This window comes from Hyperoodon ampullatus (assembly GCF_949752795.1).
Source record: "Hyperoodon ampullatus genome assembly, chromosome: 10".
Taxonomy (NCBI): domain Eukaryota; kingdom Metazoa; phylum Chordata; class Mammalia; order Artiodactyla; family Ziphiidae; genus Hyperoodon; species Hyperoodon ampullatus.
The window spans coordinates 27780561-27800383 of record NC_136923.1 but is presented as its reverse complement, the minus strand read 5'-3'; the positions used below and the strand labels follow the sequence as shown (position 1 = coordinate 27800383).

The 19823-nt window shown below is 45.4% G+C and overlaps 1 protein-coding gene across 18 annotated transcripts in view; it reads right to left on the bottom strand.

Moving 5' to 3' along the window:
• Nucleotides 1–19823, bottom strand: part of CADPS (calcium dependent secretion activator) — a gene marked incomplete at both ends in the record, with an annotated part of 485811 nt that overhangs the window by 188164 nt on the left and 277824 nt on the right. For all 18 annotated transcript variants that reach the window (XM_079713702.1, XM_079713696.1, XM_079713695.1 and 15 more), the window contains one exon: nucleotides 7728–7839. In XM_079713702.1, coding sequence (XP_079569828.1) covers nucleotides 7728–7839 — 112 coding nt within the window. The remainder of the gene's footprint in view (nucleotides 1–7727; nucleotides 7840–19823) is intronic.

Genomic DNA, 19823 nt, shown 5'->3' with positions numbered 1-19823 from the left:
ACCCTGTCCTGGCCCAGAGGGAAGCGCATGCAGCTTGAAGAAGGACCTGTTCTTAGGAAATGCCTTTCACCAGGGTGCTTCAGAGTCAGTGCTGTGACTTGCGTCTTCTGTCCTAGTTCTCACTGTCACGGATGCTGTAAATGAACCCAGAAGGAGACACACTTCTCCAGTAAATCCACTTTTTCAGGATGCGACAAAAGAGTTCTCACTCAGGAGCCACGTGGGGTCTAGGAAATGTGCATTCAAGGAGGAGCGAAATATTTGGAAAATACCCTAAACGAAGGGAATGTGGACGAGATACAGGCACAACCAAAGCTGGGCCTGCTAAGATCTGTTTCTGCGGTGGCAGTGTGCCCTGCTTTGGTGCAGGCTGTCTGTTTTTTCCAGGCACAGGGAAGGCAGGCTCCTTTCCTGGGTTTCTTTCACCTCTGCAGAGGGACAGGAGGGGCTCAGAGTCTCAGGGGTGGACACTCTAGCCTTCTAGGTGCTGTGTCGCCATCATGCAACCTTGGCCTGCGCTTGGAGAGTAGACACACACGGCTTTCTGTGATTGTGGAACAAGAGCTTTGAGAAGAGTAGATCATGGCAGGAAAATGAAATCAGCCCACTTGACATGCCTTGCTTGCGCTGATTTTTGACCCCTTCTGATTCCAGGCCCAACCCTCTTTTTTCCACTAAATTCCCTCTCTTCGATGAAAAAAAATGTGTATATTCTTGCTAAACCCAACATTTGAGGCTTCTCAAGGTCTAATGACATGATTAAAATACAAGAAGGCCTGATTTTTCAAACCAGAGGCTGCCAACTTTTTTTTTGATCCTGCCCTACTTCAGTAAAATATTTTTGAGCAATGAGCCAAATATCTTTAAATAGATCACTAGTAATATAAAAATATATCAATATACTGTATAAATATCAGTCAAATATATATCCATGTATCTTTTACATGATGTATGTTTACTTTGTATTAATATACTGCATTATTACATATCTCATAAAACATACACAAATATAGAAGTTTTAAAAAGATGGGCTAGGGCTTCCCTGGTGGCGCAGTGGTTGAGAGTCCGCCTGCCGATGCAGGGGACACGGGTTCGTGCCCCGGTCTGGGAAGATCCCACATGCCGCGGAGCGGCTGGGCCCGTGAGCCATGGCCACTGAGCCTGTGCTCCGGAGCCTGTGCTCCGCAAGGGGAGAGGCCACAACAGTGAGAGGCCCGCCTACCGCAAAAAAAAAAAAAAAAAAAAAAGATGGGCTAAAGACAAAGAACTCTATTTTTATTTTTAAAAATTCATTTATTTATTTTTTTGGCCGCGCCGCGCTGCTCGCGGGATCTTAGTTCCCCGACCAGAGATCGAACCCGTGCCCCCTGCAGTGGAAGTGCGGAGTCCTAACCACTGGACCGCCAGGGAACTCCAAAAAAACTCTATTTTTAAATACCTTGGTAACTGTGGTGGCTTTGTACTATTATTTGCCATATGTTATCGTACCATATATATGTAAGGCAAGGCTCATTGTTGAGGATACTGGATGCGAATCCGTGGTTCAAGTGGACTTGTAGATAATCTCAAAACGTTTTCATTGACCTCTCATCCTGAGTGCACCCGCACTGTTTTTATCTCGTGACGTGGATGGCAGAACTACTTGTTAGCAGGACGGATGTCACCTCTACCATTTTCACGTTGTTTGCCAGGCTTGCAATACCAGTATTATCTTCAGATCATAGCTCTGCTATAATAGTCTTTTCGGCCAGTTGCTCATTTTGCGAGGGTTAATTTAGTTGAAATTCTATCATAAAATGTAACAGTTCACGTGACTGGCACTAGTGAACTGTGATATGCCTTAGGATGCTGGAAGGAAATGAGTAAGTCAGGGTGCCACCGGGTCGTGGAGACCTCTTGTGTTATCTCTCAAGATAACACCTGTCCCTGTATGTCACCTTGTATCATGTTCCATATCCTGAGACCCCAGACTGTGGAAGATGGAGAGAAGGGACTTGCCGATCTCAGCGTAGCTGACCTTCTCCGCTGTGCTAGTTTGGGCTGAGAGGTGGGGCTGGGTCGGTGGGTGATGTCTTGGGAAACGAGGAAGGGGAGGAACTGGTAAGAGAAACCCCACCAGGGCCAGAACAGCAGTAGGTAAGGCCCAGGGCCTCCTTCTGCTTCTGCTCGCTTGGCAAAATCAAAGCAGGTGGGGCGCTCTGGGCACCCGAAGCTTGTTAACAGGCCATCCACCATATGGATCCTGGGCGCCTTTCCCACCGGCAATATGGTGTCCATTTGCCGACACAAATGGCCGCAGCTCACTACTGGCCGCTCCACAAAGGCTTCTTCCCCGACGTGGTCGCTCCCTGGGGACACCTCCTCTCTAGGGTGGATGGAGAGATGAGGTCACCGCAGTCCTCCTCCATCTTCATCCCCACTCTGCCATGTGCCTGAGGGGCCGGCGACTCCTTTTTAAGTGTCAGCCCCGCTGAATTATTAGGGTCCTTATGGGTGTACATGAGTCCCGAGCAGTCCACACACCTCATCTGGGCATTCCAGGCTGCTAGTTGAGCACTCCGTCATCTCAGCCGAGGGCCATGTGTGCTGTGCTTTGATGTGGTGATGCTGATATGGGAACACAACCCATCCTCTGCAGTAAGCTGTATGTCAGCCAGCCCCAGCTTCTCTTAGTTACCTGGGCATTTGGGCAGGTCCTTCTGGAGGACAGTTTCACCCTGAGGCTTTACCTGGCTGATCCTCTCAAGCACTTAGCCTCCATGTCTCTCCTTACCTCTGCATTCCCCCGGGAAGGCATGCCTGCTCTTCAGACTAGATTATGTCCCCTTGCTCTGTGCTTCCCAGGTGTCCTTTCTCTAGCAGGGCACTCACCACACTGCATTGTAATTTCTGGTTTTATGTCTCTATTCCTTACGTTCTGTGTGGTTAAGGATTTTTGACTGTCATTATTCCTGTTTGCTCTGTGCATAGCGCAAATGAATGGACACAGTGGGCCCATAACACTTTTTTTTTTTTTTTTTTTTGCGGTACGCGGGCCTCTCACTGTTGTGGCCTCTCCGTTGCGGAGCACAGGCTCCGGATGCGCAGGCTCAGCGGCCATGGCTCACGGGCCCAGCCGCTCCGCGGCATGTGGGATCTTCCCAGACCGGGGCATGAACCCGTGTCCCCTGCAACGGCAGGCGGACTCTCAACCACTGCGCCACCAGGGAAGCCCCCTGTAACCCTATTTGATGAGTACAAGGTTGAGAGTATTGCACGGTTGTCAAGAGTGTGAAGGAACAGTCATTCTCTCGTGCCTTTTGTGAAATTATAATTGGTGTATACTCTTTAGGGGACAATTTGGTAGTATCCGTCAAAATTCAAATTTCACTCAGCAAGATACTTTTTTTGAAATTTATCCTATACACACACACACACACACACACATATGTGCAAAGAAATAAACTCAAGGTTATTCATAGAGGCATTGTTTATACAGCCACAGACTGGAAACAATCTAAATAAATTATGATATATCTACACAGTGCATGTAGCTATGGAAACAAAAGGGAAGTCAGTATGGGCTGATACAGACTAATCTCCAAATGTCCTGATATTTCAAGCAAAGTGCAGAGCAGTATGCATACAGTAACTTCCAACTATGCTCTCTTTCTTTTTTATTTTAAGAGGGATATATACAAATATGCTTGTATATGCTATGCTTGTACATGCATAGAATATTTCGGGAAGAATGCCCAGTAAATTAAAAACAAGGTTTTTCTCTGGGAAAAGATACTCAAGTCAGTTGGGTGGGATCATTAGTTTTCACTATATATCCATTTTGATTATTTTTTACTATGTGCATGAGTTATTTCTCAGTTCAAAGGTTAACAAAAAGGAAATATAAAAATAAAAATGGAACAAACTAAATACTGTTGCGTGAACGAACACAGCACCAGAATCTTGAATGTGGCTATGTCCTGCTAAACTTGGGAAAAATCAGCACGTAGAAACACTTTTCCAAGGGGTCCAAGGAATCACTTTAAAAAAAGAGCACTTTTGTCCCCCAGCCGCTGTCTGTGGAGGTGCTGCCAGCAGAGGGCGCCCGTCCCACCAGCCCAAGGGCCAGGCAGGCGGGCTCCACCGCAAAGGTGGAAAGTTTCTGTGGCAGGAAGGAAGTATAAACTAGTATCTGGGGGAATGTGTCATGAGACTGGAGGACAGTATGATTTGTTAAGAGATTAATGGCAAGCTCGTGGCCTTCACCCCAACAGCAGAGCCAAGATTTTTATTTTTGCATAGGGACAACGCGGTGTAGTAAAAATAGAGATGACGTGGCATCATTCCTGGCAAGTCACTTACCTCCCCTGGGCCCCAGTGTAGTGGTCTGTACAGGAGGAGTAATAACTGGACCTTCCTCATAGGATTCAGATGAAGAATCAGTGAGGGGCTGCACACAGAGCCCTCAGGACAGTAGCTTGGCCAGTGGTAAACATGCAATTGTGCATGGGCCCCAACTAACTGGGTGGCTCTGGGGCGGTGTTTCCTGCCTTCCACGGGAATCAATTTTCTCCTCTATAAAGGAAAAGGCTTTGACTAGCCCAGTGTATTTTAACTTTTTCGAGCGGAAACAGCTTTGAGAAGCTGGTGAATGCTTTGGATTAGCAAGTCCAGAAAAATGCACATACGCCCCTCCCCCCAACATGTGTAAACGGCTTCAAGGGGCTCCTGAGACCCATGGAGTGGACTCAGGTTGATGGTTCCTGGACTTGCCTCTTCTAACACTGATATTCTAGGTCTCTGAGACTCTCCTGATTCCTGATTCATGTCTTCATGGAAAAAGAAAGGTTTGAAGAAAAAGAAAAGGCAGGGTCCTTCCCCTACTCTGTATGTCTCTCTTTCCCTAGGGACAGAAGTGAGTATTTGTCATTTCTCAAAGAAAATGGGTAAACCTCTTCTTTTCTTTCATTCCCTTTCTTTTTTTGTGGGGGGCATTCTTTTTGCTATCAGCCTTGTTTACCTTTTGTTTTACTTCCATCTGCGGTCTAGGTCCTAGTAATATGATTCCAGGTCAGTTTTATAGATGAAAGCCAGGTTAAGGAATTGAGAAAACAAAGGAAGGGGACTTCCCTGGTGGTGCAGTGGTTAAGAATATGCCTGCCAACGCAGGGCACACGGGTTCCAGCCCTGGTCCGGGAAGACTCCACATGCCGCGGAGCAACGAAGCCTGTGCACCACAACTACTGAGTCTGTGCTCTGCAGCCCGCAAGCCACAACTACTGAAGGCTGCGCGTCTAGAGCCCGTGCTCTGCAACAAGAGAAGCCACCGCAATGAGAAGCCCGCACACCGCAACGAAGAGTAGTCCCCGCTCGCCACAAGTAGAGAAAGCCTGTGTGCAGCAATGAAGACCCAACGCAGCCAAAAATAAATAAATTAATTAAAAACAAAAGAAAGCATGGTTAATGTGTTCTTGCTGGTGTTCTTAGGTGTGTGTACCTGTGTGCTTGCTTCGGGATATTCCGTCTGTATCAGAGGCTCAGAGAGGTTAAATGTATTGGCTAATGTCACTCAGCTTTCAGAAGGGATTATGCATTCAACCAGTAGAAATGAAATCTATTAAGTCTATGTGCTGGGCTCTGGGTATAGGAATAGGGTGGTGAACAAAATAATTTTAAGTTTCACGGTCATGGTATCTCCCTTGCAATGGGAAGAGGGATGGTGGCAGGGGCAAAAAGTGGGTAGGGCATTAAGAGGTACAAACCACTATGTATAAAATAAGATATAAGGATATATTGTGTAACACAAGGAATACAGCCAATATTTTATAGTAACTGTAAATAAAGTAAAACCTATAAAAATATTGAATCACGACATTGCATACCTGAAACCAATAACATATTGTAAATTGACTACACTTTAATTTTAAAAAAGGAAAAAAAATAGGTTTCTCTCCCCATGGAGTTTTCCAGTCCAGTGGGGGAGACAGAAGCCACAATTTCTGTAAATTCTCTCTGTCTCATTGGTGATAGGTTCGGTGGAGGATGTGAATATGGGGAGGGGTTAAAGTAGTAAATGTAGGCAGATGGGCAGTCAGCAAAGGGCTCTCTGAGGAGGAGGTGGCATTTATAGAGAGAAGCAAGTAGCCTTTGGAAGAGCTGGGCAGTGGGGAGAGTGCTCCAGGCAGAGACGAAGCCACAACTACTGAGATGAGAAAGAATTCGGTTTATTTGAGGGACTAAAATTTGGCCAGCGATGCTGGTGCATACTGGATGAGGGGAAAGGCGACAGCAAATGAGGCTGGCGAGGTGGGCAGGAGCCAGATCACCCGAGAGTCTGTGGGCTGTGCTACAGAGTTCAGGTTTTACTATAAGCGGTATGGAGTCACAGAAGCATTTTAAGCTAGCAAGGAACAAATCCAACTTGTGTTCTGAAAATCTGTTTGGTACAGAGTCAAGAGCTGAGATGTAAGAAGATATTATAAAGGAAATTATTCAGATAAGAATTATTGGGGACTTCCCTGGCAGTCCAGTGGTTAAGACTCCGTGCTTTCAATGCAGGGGGTGCGGGTTCAAACCCCGGTCGGGGAACTAAGATCTAAGATCCCATAGGCCGCACAGTATGGCCCCCTCAAAAAACAGACTACTAGAAAATTTGGGGACTTCCCTCGTGATCCAGTGGTTAAGACTCTGCCCTCCCAACGCAGGGGGCCTGGGTTCAATCCCTGGTCGGGGAACTAGATCCTGCATGCATGCCATGACTAAGAGTCTGCATGCTGCAACTAAAAGAGCCCGTGTGCCGCAACTAAGACCCGGCACAGCCAAATAAATAAATAAATATTTTTTTAAAAAATGAATTATTATGTCAGTGGTACTCAAAGGGATTGGTACCACCCCTTGAGATGTTTCAGAAATTTGGGGAACATTTTTGGTTGACAAAATAATTGGTGCTGGGCTCTGCTGGTATTGAATGGGCGGGGCCCAGGGATACTAATCATCCTGCAGTGAGCGAGCTACTCCTCAACGATGAGGAATCATACAACCCACCTGATTTTTGAATATTCCCACAAGATATGAACGGAGGTAGAAAAAACTGCTGGTGATTAACTGAGTCTAGCTCCTAAATCTTTTTTACGTATACATTATAAGCATGTTTGGCACCTCCCCAGGGAAATCAAGGAAACTTTGTTACCAAGATTGGTTTACTGTTTCAGTAAATTACTGATACTTGGGTTTTTGAGCCTCCCGTCCTCTGCAGGGGACTTTGTCACCTGCACAGTGATTCTCCATACGGGAAAAGTAAAGACTCCTTCCTTGGGTCTTCAGTACAGTTGTGGTTGAATCTTTACATTTTGAAATTATTATAATTTCCCTTTTATGTCTCTTTTATATTATGTCACCGTGCTGATTTTAAAACTGTTAGGGTGTCGGTTTGTTAAATTATCTAATACTTCTGCTTCACGACAGAAAGGGTATTGCACATCCTTGCTCTCAAGGGTGTCTGGGGCTCACGGTGTTGAGAACTCCTGACCTATCTTCTGCAATGCACACAGTTTTCAATAGGGGAAACGGAGGCTTGGCGAGGTTGGGGGTCTTGCCCAAGGTCACACAGTCAATGAAGAGTAGAGTCAGGGAGTCAAACCTCGAAGCTGGGCTTATCAGAAATTGGCAATACTGCCTCTCGGGACCCAGGGACTCCGGCCCTCCACAGCTTCTTGGGATGGAGAATCCTTGTGATGGGGAGCACTTACCCGTCCCAGTTCCTTGTCCTCCAAGGCCAGGACTCCTGTGCTTTCTGTGAACAGCTTCACCTTCACAGCGGGCAGTGCGTGGGTCGTCGAGAAGTCACCCTGGGTGCCCCAGCTGCAGACAGAATCAGAGAGGTCAGTGCCGAGACCTCCGCCTTGACAACGCTAAACTTAGCCCCGCCTTCTTCCTGGGTCGGGTGAACGCACGGTTAACCCGAGGCGTCGAGGCATTGAGGCATCAAGGCATCGCTGGCTGTCACATCCCCCTCCCCTCCCAAGCTGCCAGAATGACAAAAAGTGTTAATTATCTTGTTAGGCAAATGCAAGACAGATGCTCAGAAAGTTGCCAGGGGTCTTCACAGAGCACTAGAAGGAATCACTTGGAATTAGCATGAAATCGAGTTGGGGAGGAATTTGCCCCATGCATTTGCTATCCCTACAAACTATTCCGGGGTAACCACTAATAATTCCTTGTAGCCTTTCCAAGAATCCCTAGTGCTTGGAAACCGCTGTTCTAGATTTTGAGAGGGAGCTTCATTCAGCAGGAGCTAACAACTGACTTTACAATGAGACCTCAATGGTAGGGGGAAGGGAGGGAGCCCCATCTCCACTGGCATTCAAAGTTCTGTTGAATAGAGCAATGGATGAAGCTTAGTTTAGCCCTGCTAAAGAGGAACGAAGGTCGAAGGACGTGATGTGGGAAACGCCCTTCCCCACTCACTGGTCTCCGGGAATCACAGTAGATCTCCCAAGAGGAGAGCCTGGCTTACCTAGCATCTGGGTAGAGTGCCAGTCTGAGCTGACATGAGCCCCTGATGGGCCCCTCAGATGTGATCTTTTCATTATGATTCTTACAGAGCCATCTCTATCCACTCTGTACCTGAAATCAGCATGATCTTCAGGAAGTATCAACTGGATTGCATTGAGCCCCTGTCCTAAACCCTTCCACGGCACCTGCTCCATTGCACTGGGCACAATCCAGACCCCTCGCTATGGTCTCCCACCCATCCACTCGAGTGTCATGGGCCTCCTGACCGTGCTACCTCAGGGCTGTTGCATGCACGGTTCCTTCTGTTGGCAATGCTTCTCCCCACCCTTCTCTTCACCTGCTACCTCTCTGGGGCTCAGCCAGAGCTGAGAACATGTCCCTTGATCTCCCAGTCTCAATTTTGTTCCAGTGTTAAACTCTCTTGAACATACCGTTTAATTTTCTGTCCTATCAATCACTGGATTTGTAATGATTGATTTACTTACGTGATTGTTTAACAGCTAAATCCTCTAATATTCTGTAAGCTCCATAAGGGCATGGAGTGTGTGTTTTGTTTATATTGCATTACCACAGTACTTAGCACACAGAAGACACTTAATAAATATTTGTTGAATAAATAAAGTGTGCAAACATATATTCTTTTACAGAACTAGGAAACAGGAATAGGTACAATTTTGTATAGAAATGTTTTTTTTCATTTTGCCTACGTAATGGCCAATTTCCGTATTTTAAGTTACTCATTTGATATTATTTTTAATGACTATAATGTTACACCTGATGGATGCATCATAATTTATTTAACCATTGTTCTATTATTGAGATTGGGCTGGACATTACTTTTTAATTTCATCTGTTTATTTCCCTGGGAAGTGGAGAGTTAGATGGGAGATCGTTTCTTCGTTCATTTATCAACAAACATGATGGCGCTCCTACAGTGCTGCAGGAACTGTGCTCATCAGTGAAAACTTTCAAGGCTTGGGACACCTATTCCCAAAATGCTTTCCACACAGTTGGTGACTATCCTCCTACCATCTGGGAAAAAGAGGGCAAATCACATGGCTTCTTGCCCACTCTGGGTGTCCCTATTCACTTTTTTTTTCTGGCCAATTTAATCACTGCCATTCTCATGGGCCTTTCCTTGATTAATAGCAGGCTTGACTATTTTACTCTGTGTTCACTGGCTGTTTGTATTTCCTCTTTTGTAAGTGATGGAACCCTGACTTCTAGTGTCAAGGTTGCACTCAATCGAATAAATCCCATTAACTAAACTCAGAGACCTGAGGACTCTAGACTGTTGGTAAGAGAGCACCAGAAGGAGATAAGGGGGTGCCCAGCTCCATGGGGATCCAAGTGTGCAAGAACCACTGAGAAAGCACAACAGTCGCAAGAGAGAAAGGGAGAGGACACGAAGAGGACAGGAGACGGGGCGAGAAGCAACAGGTTTCAAACACAACAGCAAAAGGTGAGATGTACAGATGGAAGCTCCTAATTTTGGACAGCAGCCACAGCAGCAAGCTCCTAAGACAGGGGAACCTTTGTCCTAGCAAAGGCAACGTGACAAGGCATAAGGTTTTGAACCCAGCATTCTTAGTTCAAATCCTCATGAGTCACTTACAAACTGCAGGACTTGGGGGCAAGTTAATTAACAGTCCTGAACCTCAGTTTCCTGAGCTATAAAATAATATCATTTCACAGAATAGTTATAAAGAGTAAATAGCAGCAGGCTTGGAACAGCATAAGAGTCCCCCAGATTTTGGCTACCTTCCCTTCCCCAAATAAGGATACACAAGATGTATTCTAGTAACAGTGAGAATCACTTATATTTTGTGTTTTCCATTCAACACATATTTATTAAGCACCTACTAAGTACCTGACCCTTCACTGGGCAAGCAAGATGGACATTACCCTTCCTATTACACAGGGTAAGAGGTAAAACAGTTCATATTGTACCCATTTCACAGATGAGAAAACTGAGAAAAGAACCTCAAGACCTTGTCCATTTTATTCCAGTAAACTGTGATCAAGCTGGGCTGGAACACAAATCTCTTAATTCCCAGTTTATAGCTCTTGCTGCTATTACTGTCATGATTATCAATAACATGCATGACCAATGATTAACAATTTTGGCAAAAAGCATGATAATTACTGTACTGTTTATGGTTAATTGTGCTATGAATCTCTTTGGGCATTTATCATGCTTGCTCATGGAGATAAGGAAGATTCCTGCCAGAAACAAAGAGAGTTCTGGAATGAGATGCTCTAACACTAAGCCATAAAGAGGCCTTAATTGCAGGTCCCTGGGAATTCCCCACACTGGATCCCTGTGACACTGTCCTTGAAACGGGTTTATAGGGATTTTCTGGCCTGTTCAGTGGGCACGAACCCAGTCTGCCTGAACCCCTGCTGCTACCCAAGGATGCTCAGCTCATAATGCATTCAGCATGACTCAGACCGTGGGGCAGGGCGAGGTCTCTGAGACCCCATCAGCTGGATGGAGTTGAAGCCACTGGAGGCTGCCCTGACAACCCCTGTGCATTTGGACAGTGATTTGCTTTTCCTTTCCACCAGGCCTGCAGCTGTGCTCTTGGCTTCCTACCATGACCCTTGGCTCACCTCAAGTTGCTAGGTCGCTACTGAATCCCAATTTATCCACCAGATTTCAAAATGGCTACCTGGCCCAGTGGAGCAGACAAAAAAAGAAAGTCTAATCAGGACCAGCTATGTCATTCTCAGGGCCCAGTGCAAAATGAAAATGTGGGCTCCTTGTTCAAAAAGCAGGAAAAAGTGCCATTAAAGATACTAAAATACAGTGTTTTCCTTTCTCTGAGGATTTCCTCTGCTCAAACACATGCTCATTATTCCATCAGACCCCACTTAACTGACTCGAGCTCAAAGATCAAATAATTAAGAATGTCAAGACGGCAATGCGGAGCATGAAACCAAATGGTCTGAGTGTGGGACCTGTGCAGCCCCAGCGGTCACAAGCTCGTGAATTGGGCTCTGAGCCCAAGGCCACCCAGTCTGTTTAGCATGGCCAGAGGATGGGCCACGCAGGGGAGGTCATGACAGTCACAGGACTCTGTGAAAACCACTCCTGCTTTCTTTTGGTCAATGCTTCCTATTCACAGGGGCCCCAAGGAGATTTAGTTATCAGCACTTTCTCTGCCCCTGTCCCCTTTGGGAAAAAAAACCATGAAAATGTCCACTTTTTGTCTTTTTCCAGCCATGGAAAGACCTGACTATAACAAAAAAACAGCTAATATTTCTTCAGAGCTTCCTATGTGCTAGTCACACATTCCTATCTCCAAAATGTTAGATGGTCATACATGTATTTTGTCTTTTTAAGCCTTCTTGGCCATCCTGTGAAATGCTTATAACTATCACCCTCAGAGTTACAGATGAGGAAACTGAGGCTCGGAGAGCAGGTTAGTCATGTGTCCAAGGTCACAGGGAGCAAAACGCAATCTGACTCCACAACCCAAACTCTTAGCCATGCCGCCATGTTGCCTCGCTCCCAAATGCCCCAACTTGCTCCTCTGTGTCTGGATCCAGTTAAAATCAATTACCTCTGTAACTCAACTGGAAAGTTCTGTTTCAAAACGGATGGGACTCTGGGCTGCTCTAGATTTATTTCACACACTCAATATACTTCACAGAGTGCTATGTAACCTGCAGACAAATCAGTCTGTGGTGGAACCTTGGCCTTTTGGTGGAGCCACGTAATGATAAATGAATCTATTTCTCATTGTTGCCTTCTTCTCTGCTCATTTCTTTTCCTTTGCTGGACACTGACTGTGGCTATTTAAATGAGTATCTCTTTTAAAAGTTTCCCAGGACGGAAATAAAATTCTGCTTTGATTGGAAAAGACCAGAGGCTGATAGTATTTATGGCAAGGAGCAGTTGGGAAGGTTAACTAACTTCTCTCTGAACATAAAGTACATGAAGTCAAGTGGGTGAGGTGTCTCACTTCCCTGATCTTATCGTATCTGCTACTACTCTCACACTGTACAGCTAGCTCACAAAAGCACTAAAAATACTCACCAATTATCGAGTGCTTATGGTTTGCCAGGCCCTGGGCTGAGGGCTTTTCATGGGTTATCTCATTTAATCCTTCTGACAGTTCTGCAAGATATATCCTGATTATCCCCACTTTATCAATGGAGAAACTAGGACTTGGAGAGGTTAAGTAACTGGGCCAGGGTTTCAAACTATCACAGAGCTGGGCTTCAAACTCAGAGTTTCTGACCTGAAAGCCCACGCATTAAACCATAGAGCTTTACTGCTTCTCCATAATGCATAACACAGTATTAGAGTGTAGTGTAACAATTATCTGTGTGTGTATCTGGCTCTCTCTCTAGATGGTTAATACCTTGGGGCAAGGAGCATAGTGTGGTTGGTGTGTGTGTGTGTGTGTGTGTGTGTGTGTGTGTGTGTGTGTGTGTTGAAATCTACTGTACCAAGCACAGGGCAGCACACAATAAATACTTGTTTAATGACTAGGAAGATGTGACAAATTCAAAATACTCATGTCGCCAGATTCAGGGGACTGTGGAGAGATGCCACACAGGAAATATCCAAGAGTGTGACTGCCCCCTTTAAGCCAAAGTGAGGGTTTATCTCCTTGAGGATCAGATGTTTTGTCAGAGCACACCAACTCTCTGAAGTGTACAGAGTGGCTGGCAGCATGAAGAGGGGACCCAGACGACATAGCAGCAAGGACAACATTCTGAGGAGCAGGGCGTAGGTCTCCGAAGGTCAAGGAGTGGATAGCTCATGAGGCCAAGAGCTGGAAGAAACGTGGATGCCAACAGTATAATGTAGGAAAGCACCACTAAGTTACAAAATGAACTACTGTTATTATTTTTGGTCTTTTCAACCAGAAGCAACACAAGCATAGACTATGGAAATGTAGTCACCCACAGTGGCACCTCCAAAAATGAAGGAACATGTATTGACATATGTGTGCTCATTCCAAATCAAATACCTTTTGCAAGAGGCTGGAGAACAAAGAGAAGAACAGTCCAGCTGACGAACCTACATGTGCACATGGTGTTGGATGAAGCTCTGACTTCCACTGCTGAGGGCTCAGACCTCTACTATGCCCTGCATTTAGAAAACACTTCCTGAATGTCTACGATGTGCAAATCACTGTGTTAGGTGCTGCTGTGGACCCAAAGATGCATGAGATAGCAGCGCTGCCCTTATGGATGTGATATTCTACTTAGGGTGATGTCACGTCCAGAAATGATAACAGTTGTTAGGTGTGAGCTGAAGCCTTGGCTTTCACATCTGTAACTGGGGATAAGAATAGTACTGACCCCAGAGAGTCGATGGAAGGATAAGTAGGAGATAAACTATTGCATATACAGTGTTCAACACAATACCCAGCACGTGGAAAGCACCAAAGAAAGTAAGTCTTTCATTTTAGGATTACAAATCAGGGGTTGGTAAACTAAGGTCTATGAGTCAAGGGTGGCTGACTACTTGCTTATGTATGGCTGATGAACTAAGAGCGGTTTTTACATTTTTAAGTGGCTGAAAATAATTAAAAGAAGAGTAATATTTTGGGACACGTGAAAATTACATTAAATTCAAATTTTAATGCCCATCAATAAAGTTTTATTAGGACACAGCTACGCCCATCTATTAATTGATACAAATCGCCTTTTGCACTTCAAAAGCAGAGGTGAGTAGTTACGACAGAGACCTTATGGCCAACAAGCCTCCATTATTTACTTTGTGGTCCTTTACTGAAAATGTCTGCTGCCCCTGCTATATACACAGTTAAATCGCCGGCTCATGGGAGTACTTTTATTTTCATTAGCAGATGAGAAGTACGTATGCTCACCAGAGCGCAGCCACAAAGATAAACTGTAAACATGCACTTACAAGGAGAGCTCACTCCATGGCGATTCAATGTGCTGCTCCAAATTCTTCCTGGAGCTCTTGCTAGCACTCGGTGTACTGGAAAACCGGGGATTGTGGATCACAGCATTTCAGACACGTGGTGCCCAAATGCTGCTTCCAGATCCACTTGAGCTGGCTGACTCGTTCAGTCACACTACATCATTATTAATATCAACTAATAAACAAGAGTAACAGACAATTCATACTTGGGGGAGGCTGTAGATGATTTTTAGAGTCACAGCACATTATTTCTCCGAACCTGTTCCATAGGGCCACTGCTTTGAAAGTGAATACTGTGATCTGGGGGAGAAAATAAGGGAGAGGGATGTGCTTGGGTGGAGGCAGGGAGAAATCTACGGGCAAAGCAACCTTCTACTGTGTGTTTGGCGAGCATCTGCTCCATCTCAGTCACATCTCTGTTTACTATTTAAAGCCTCTTATTTGCGGAAGCCTCCTCAGACCATATGTTATCAACAAATGTTGCTAATCAAATACACACAGTAATTTTCATCAGAATTTCCCCCACCCCCACCATGAACAAAAAACAAACATTTGCCACAAAGGGAATATACCTCCCCAAATGACAGTAAACAGCCACTGCAAACCTCTGACAACAGAGTGATATTTACGAATGCATATGTGACTAAGCCAAGAACACATCCACTTTAGGCAAATAAGGACCCTTGGAGAACTGGATTTTGTGCAGTTTGGTGTTGGGGGATGATGTCATTAGTTGCCATGGCGATGCTCAGCATAAGGTCATCATTCAGGCCATGGAGACTGGATTTGCATTTATTCAAGGTATATGGCTCATGCGAGCTGGGTGTTAGATTGGTGTGGTTCATAAAACTAACCACCAGCTTTAACAAGGGAGAAGTGTCATTTCGGGGAATGAAAGTCCCTTGGTCCTGTTGCTAAGAGGGAAAGTTAATAATTGCCTGGAGACAACTGCATTAAAATCTTTTGGCCTGCCTTTCAGGCAGACAGCATGATATTCTACATGAAGCGAATCAACTGTACCATCGCAGTGTGTTTCATGCAAACTCATGGATAGGATGTGATTCGGGCCCTTTAATGTACTAGAAAAGCTAAACTACCTCTTATCTACATAAATGAGGCGTTTGCTTTGTAAAAATTGGGTTGTCTGGGAGGTGGAGGGATGGAGGCTCCAATTTGCCTATCTGACATTTCCACTGGAATAGCTCTTCAATTTCCAGGAATCAGAAATCAAATGTGTTCAGACCTTAGCTTTAGTGTTCTCCCCACACATCTGTTCCTCTAAGGTTTTCCCAGCTTAGTCACAGGAACTGCCAGCCACCCAGAAAAGAAAGGTTAGAAGTGCCAGGAAGAGGGTGGGTGGAATATTTACATAGCGTGGACAGTTAGAACTTTACCAAGAAGCAATTATTACCGGTACTTCTTTATTTGGTTTCTTGTTTGTCTCCTCCTACTAGAATGTAAACTCCTCAAGGGCAGGGATCTGTGTCCGTTTCCCTGCTATGTCTGAGGATGGCTGTATCCCCAGCACCTAGGGCAGTGCCTGTCACATGGCACATGTCCAACAAGCATTTACTGAAGAAATGAATTCAATGAATTGTGATTTTCTCCACACACGTATGCACATCTGGAGATGAGATTCAAGTTGAAAGCGAAATTGAACCATGGTGGCTTCTCCTGGACTTACATTCTTTGGCATGGTTAAAGAGGAAGTACAGGAAAATTCTATACTATAAACTTTATAAGGGCAGGGACCAAGCCCATCACTGTTGTAGTCCAACGTTTAGCTCTGCTTAGTGCAGAAGAAGCCCTCAATAAACGCCTGTTGAATGAAGGCCAGAGGAGATCAAATATAGGAGATCTGTGCATCAATCCTAATTTTCTCATTAGCTATGTGACCTTGGACAAACCACTGGTAGGGTCTCAATTTACTTATCTCTATAATAGGGGTAGGGAGGCAAATATATTGATATTTTCTGTCCTAAAGACAAAAGCCTGGGTATTTGATTTCTAGCATTTCCTTTTGATTCCTTCTTAAGAGTTTTCATCACTCAGCTTATATTACCCTTCTGTTCTTATATGTTGTCTACTTTTTTTTTTGCCATTAGATACCTTAACATATTAATCATAGTTGATTTAAATTCCCAGTCTGATAATTCCAACAACTCTACCATGCCTGTCTCTTCAAACTGTGTTTTTTGTCTTTTCATCACTTTTGTTGGAAGTGACATACGGGGCAAATGGAACCCCTTATGGTTCCAGGAGCAATTTCTTCTCCCAGTCGTCTATTCCAGGAGGCTATGATTCTCTGTATCTGTTTGTCTATCTCTCTAAATCTGCGGGCAGTGGTTTGCCCTGTGACCTAAAATTCTCTGATGGATCTAAGAAGAGTTGTTGATTTTCCATTTGTTCAGCCTTTTTCTTGTTGTGAGGACAAAAACCACGCCTTCCAAGCTCTTTACATGCCAGACCAGAAACCAGAAATCCACTGGAGCCTGGACTTGTCAAAATCCTATCCAGCTGTGAGAGCTTAGACTCTATTCTTCATTGGAGGTTGACTCATAAGAAAATATATAGATGGTCAAAAAGAAAATCTAAATGGGAAACCCAAGGTTGGAGCTAAGTAACAGAATGGTGTGGGATTAGGGTGCACGGGGTGGGATGTGGTGCTGGTACAGTGGGTGGGGTGGGCCTGGGGTTGGGCGTCGTGGGGTACATCATGAAGATGACAGCACCTCACGTGGCTTGACAGGGTTGCCTTCGCTGGAATGGAGTTTGTAGCTTGGCCTAAAGACATCCTCTGTCATTATGAAAGGCGGTGAGTTTTTGTCATTGGAAATGATGGCTGTCTCCCCATTCTGAGGTCCTCCTGCATCTCCATCACCTAGCTGCCTTCCTCTAACCATCTGTTTATTCCAAGTTCCTAAGGACCGTTAGAGAAAAGGAATTGTTCACTGCATGGTGGACATCAAAAAGGCACTCGCAGGAGGTTGCTGGGGACACATTCATTCACTTTCTTCTCTCTGTGACTCAGCCAACCAACGCCTGTTTAATTTCCCACACTGGGCTTTTTCCTATAATTGTCCTTGTAACCTGAGCCTCGTTATTAGGGTTGCAACCTGTGATTTTCATAAACAACTAGGAGGTGCTCTAGTTGATTGTGTCTTTAGAACTTCAATCTGCCTTAGGACACCTCACAGGCTCTAGAAGGCTCATGGTATACAGTCGGAGAGGCTACAGCTGTCAGGAAACCTGGCCAGGGGAATTACAGAATGCAATGCAAACCCCTTTGCATTCCAGCCAGTTCTACGAAGAGCATGAACCAAATGAGGAATAACAACTGGGGGACACAGAGCAACAGACTCAGAGTTGACAGGAGCCCTGAAGATCACTGTGGCCAAGCTCCTCATTTACAAATGAGGAAGCTGGTGCAGTGGGGATGAATTTTGGAGTCAGGGTGTTTAATTTTTATCATTTCACAGATTTATTTTCTCAGACAAATTTATTAGCCTCTCAGATCTCAGTTTTCATGTTTATGAAATGGGCACACTAACAGTATCTACCTTATAGGGCTTTCTATCTGCCTGTCCCCCAATTAAATGACAGAAGCACTGAATACAATGTAAGTTCTTAACAAAGGGCAGCCTGCATTATCCAGGGGGCTCAGGATTAAGGGAGCAGGCTCGGGAGTCTAGCAGCCTGGATTCTACATCCAGCTGTGCCACTGTCTACCGGAGTGATTTTAAGCAGCTGACTGAATGTCTTGTGGCCTCTATTTTCTTACCTGTAAAATGAGATGTTAATAGTGCTTCCCTCTTAGCATACCTCTAGTTAGAATTCGGTGTGAAAATGCTACCCAGCCTGGTCATCAATAAAGCCCTCCGTAACTATTCAGGACATCTGAGAGATACAGAACAACTTAGTCCAAGTGCCAGAATCAAACATCAAGATGTGAGCTGACCTTGTAAGTGTTTTCAAAACCATCTGAGTAGTGGCTTTTGTGTTTTCTCAGTCTGGGTAAAATAAAATTGGGACTTGAATTTGGGTTGATTTTTTGGGGCAGCTATGGCAAAGGGGTAAGAGCTGAGAACTCATTCTCACTTTCTCAAGACTTCCTTCTCTCAAAGTGCCTGAAACATTTCCTCTCTCCCCCATCCTGCCTCTCATGCTTCACTGGCCTTTTCTTGACCCTGGCAGGTATATCAGAGTACTACTCAAAGAGATTCATCTTCTCCTGCCTTCTCCAGGAGAAAAGTTTTCTTCCTGCCCCACTGCTATCAGCCTTGTCCATGTGACTACTTGCTTTAGTCTCCTTCTGGGCAGAGCACATATAATCCCCAAATTTGACTTTGGAATTACCCAGGTGACTTTCCTCGGTCAATGGGGTATTAGCAGATGTGATAGAAGCAGAGGCTTGAAACGTGCTTGAATGCTCGGGCTTCTTCTCCTGAGCCTCTGTCATCACCATAAGCAGAACTTCCTCCAGGTAGCTGTGGGTCCTTCAGCCTGGATCCCACAATGGTCTACATGGAGCAGGCCTGAGCCCAAGCCAGAGTGCGGAGCCAAAGCCAACCAGACCCACCGCGTGAAGCACAGCTACCCAGCCGAGCTTGGCCTGAGCCAGCCAACCCGCAACCGATCTGCAGATAGGTGAATGAAATAAATGACTGTGGTTTTAAGCCACTGAGTTTTGAGACAGTCTGTTACACAGCAATAACTAACTGATACAGTGCCTTTATCTGGTGCTTAATCACATCATCCTGGTGCCACTCCATATGGTGTAGATTGGTCTGGAGCCCTCAGCTAAAAGAGCACATACTGGAGAGCTCAGACCCATCTCATAGTTCTTTCATATTTTTAAAAAGTCTATTGCAGTCAGGCAATAAACACCTGCCTAATAACCTTGTTGGTTTGAAAAAATAGTTCCCAGCTCATATGTCCTCATAAAACAACCTCCCTGTTTGCCAGTGTCAAATGAGGCAGTTTCTCCACAGTGTAAGAACTGGACTCAGGCCTGAGTGTGCTGGTGAAGGCTGTCACAGGAACGGTCTAGGTCCCCTAAAGAGCAAGAGGGTCAACACCTCCTAAGGCCAAGGCTGGCAGCCAGTGTCTCTCACACCACTTGTGGTCAAGTGCTCCGGGGCGGGGGGGAGCCCTAACCACATCAAAGGCGTTCCAGATTAAGCCTCCCACGTGGAAGGTGATGTAAAAATTAAGCCAACCTCCGCAACACTTGAGCGCCCTCAACATTTGTGGCTCTGTCCACTTGGGCACCCAAGCTGTGATGGGCACACAGAGGCAGCCCTTGGGGGTTCAGGGATGGCCACTCAGAGCTTTGGCTGCCCTCCAAGCAGCCAGCCCCCTACTGTGAGACCTCCCAGTTGCCTTTGATAGAGGGGATTATGGGAGCTGTTGTTGGTTTTGC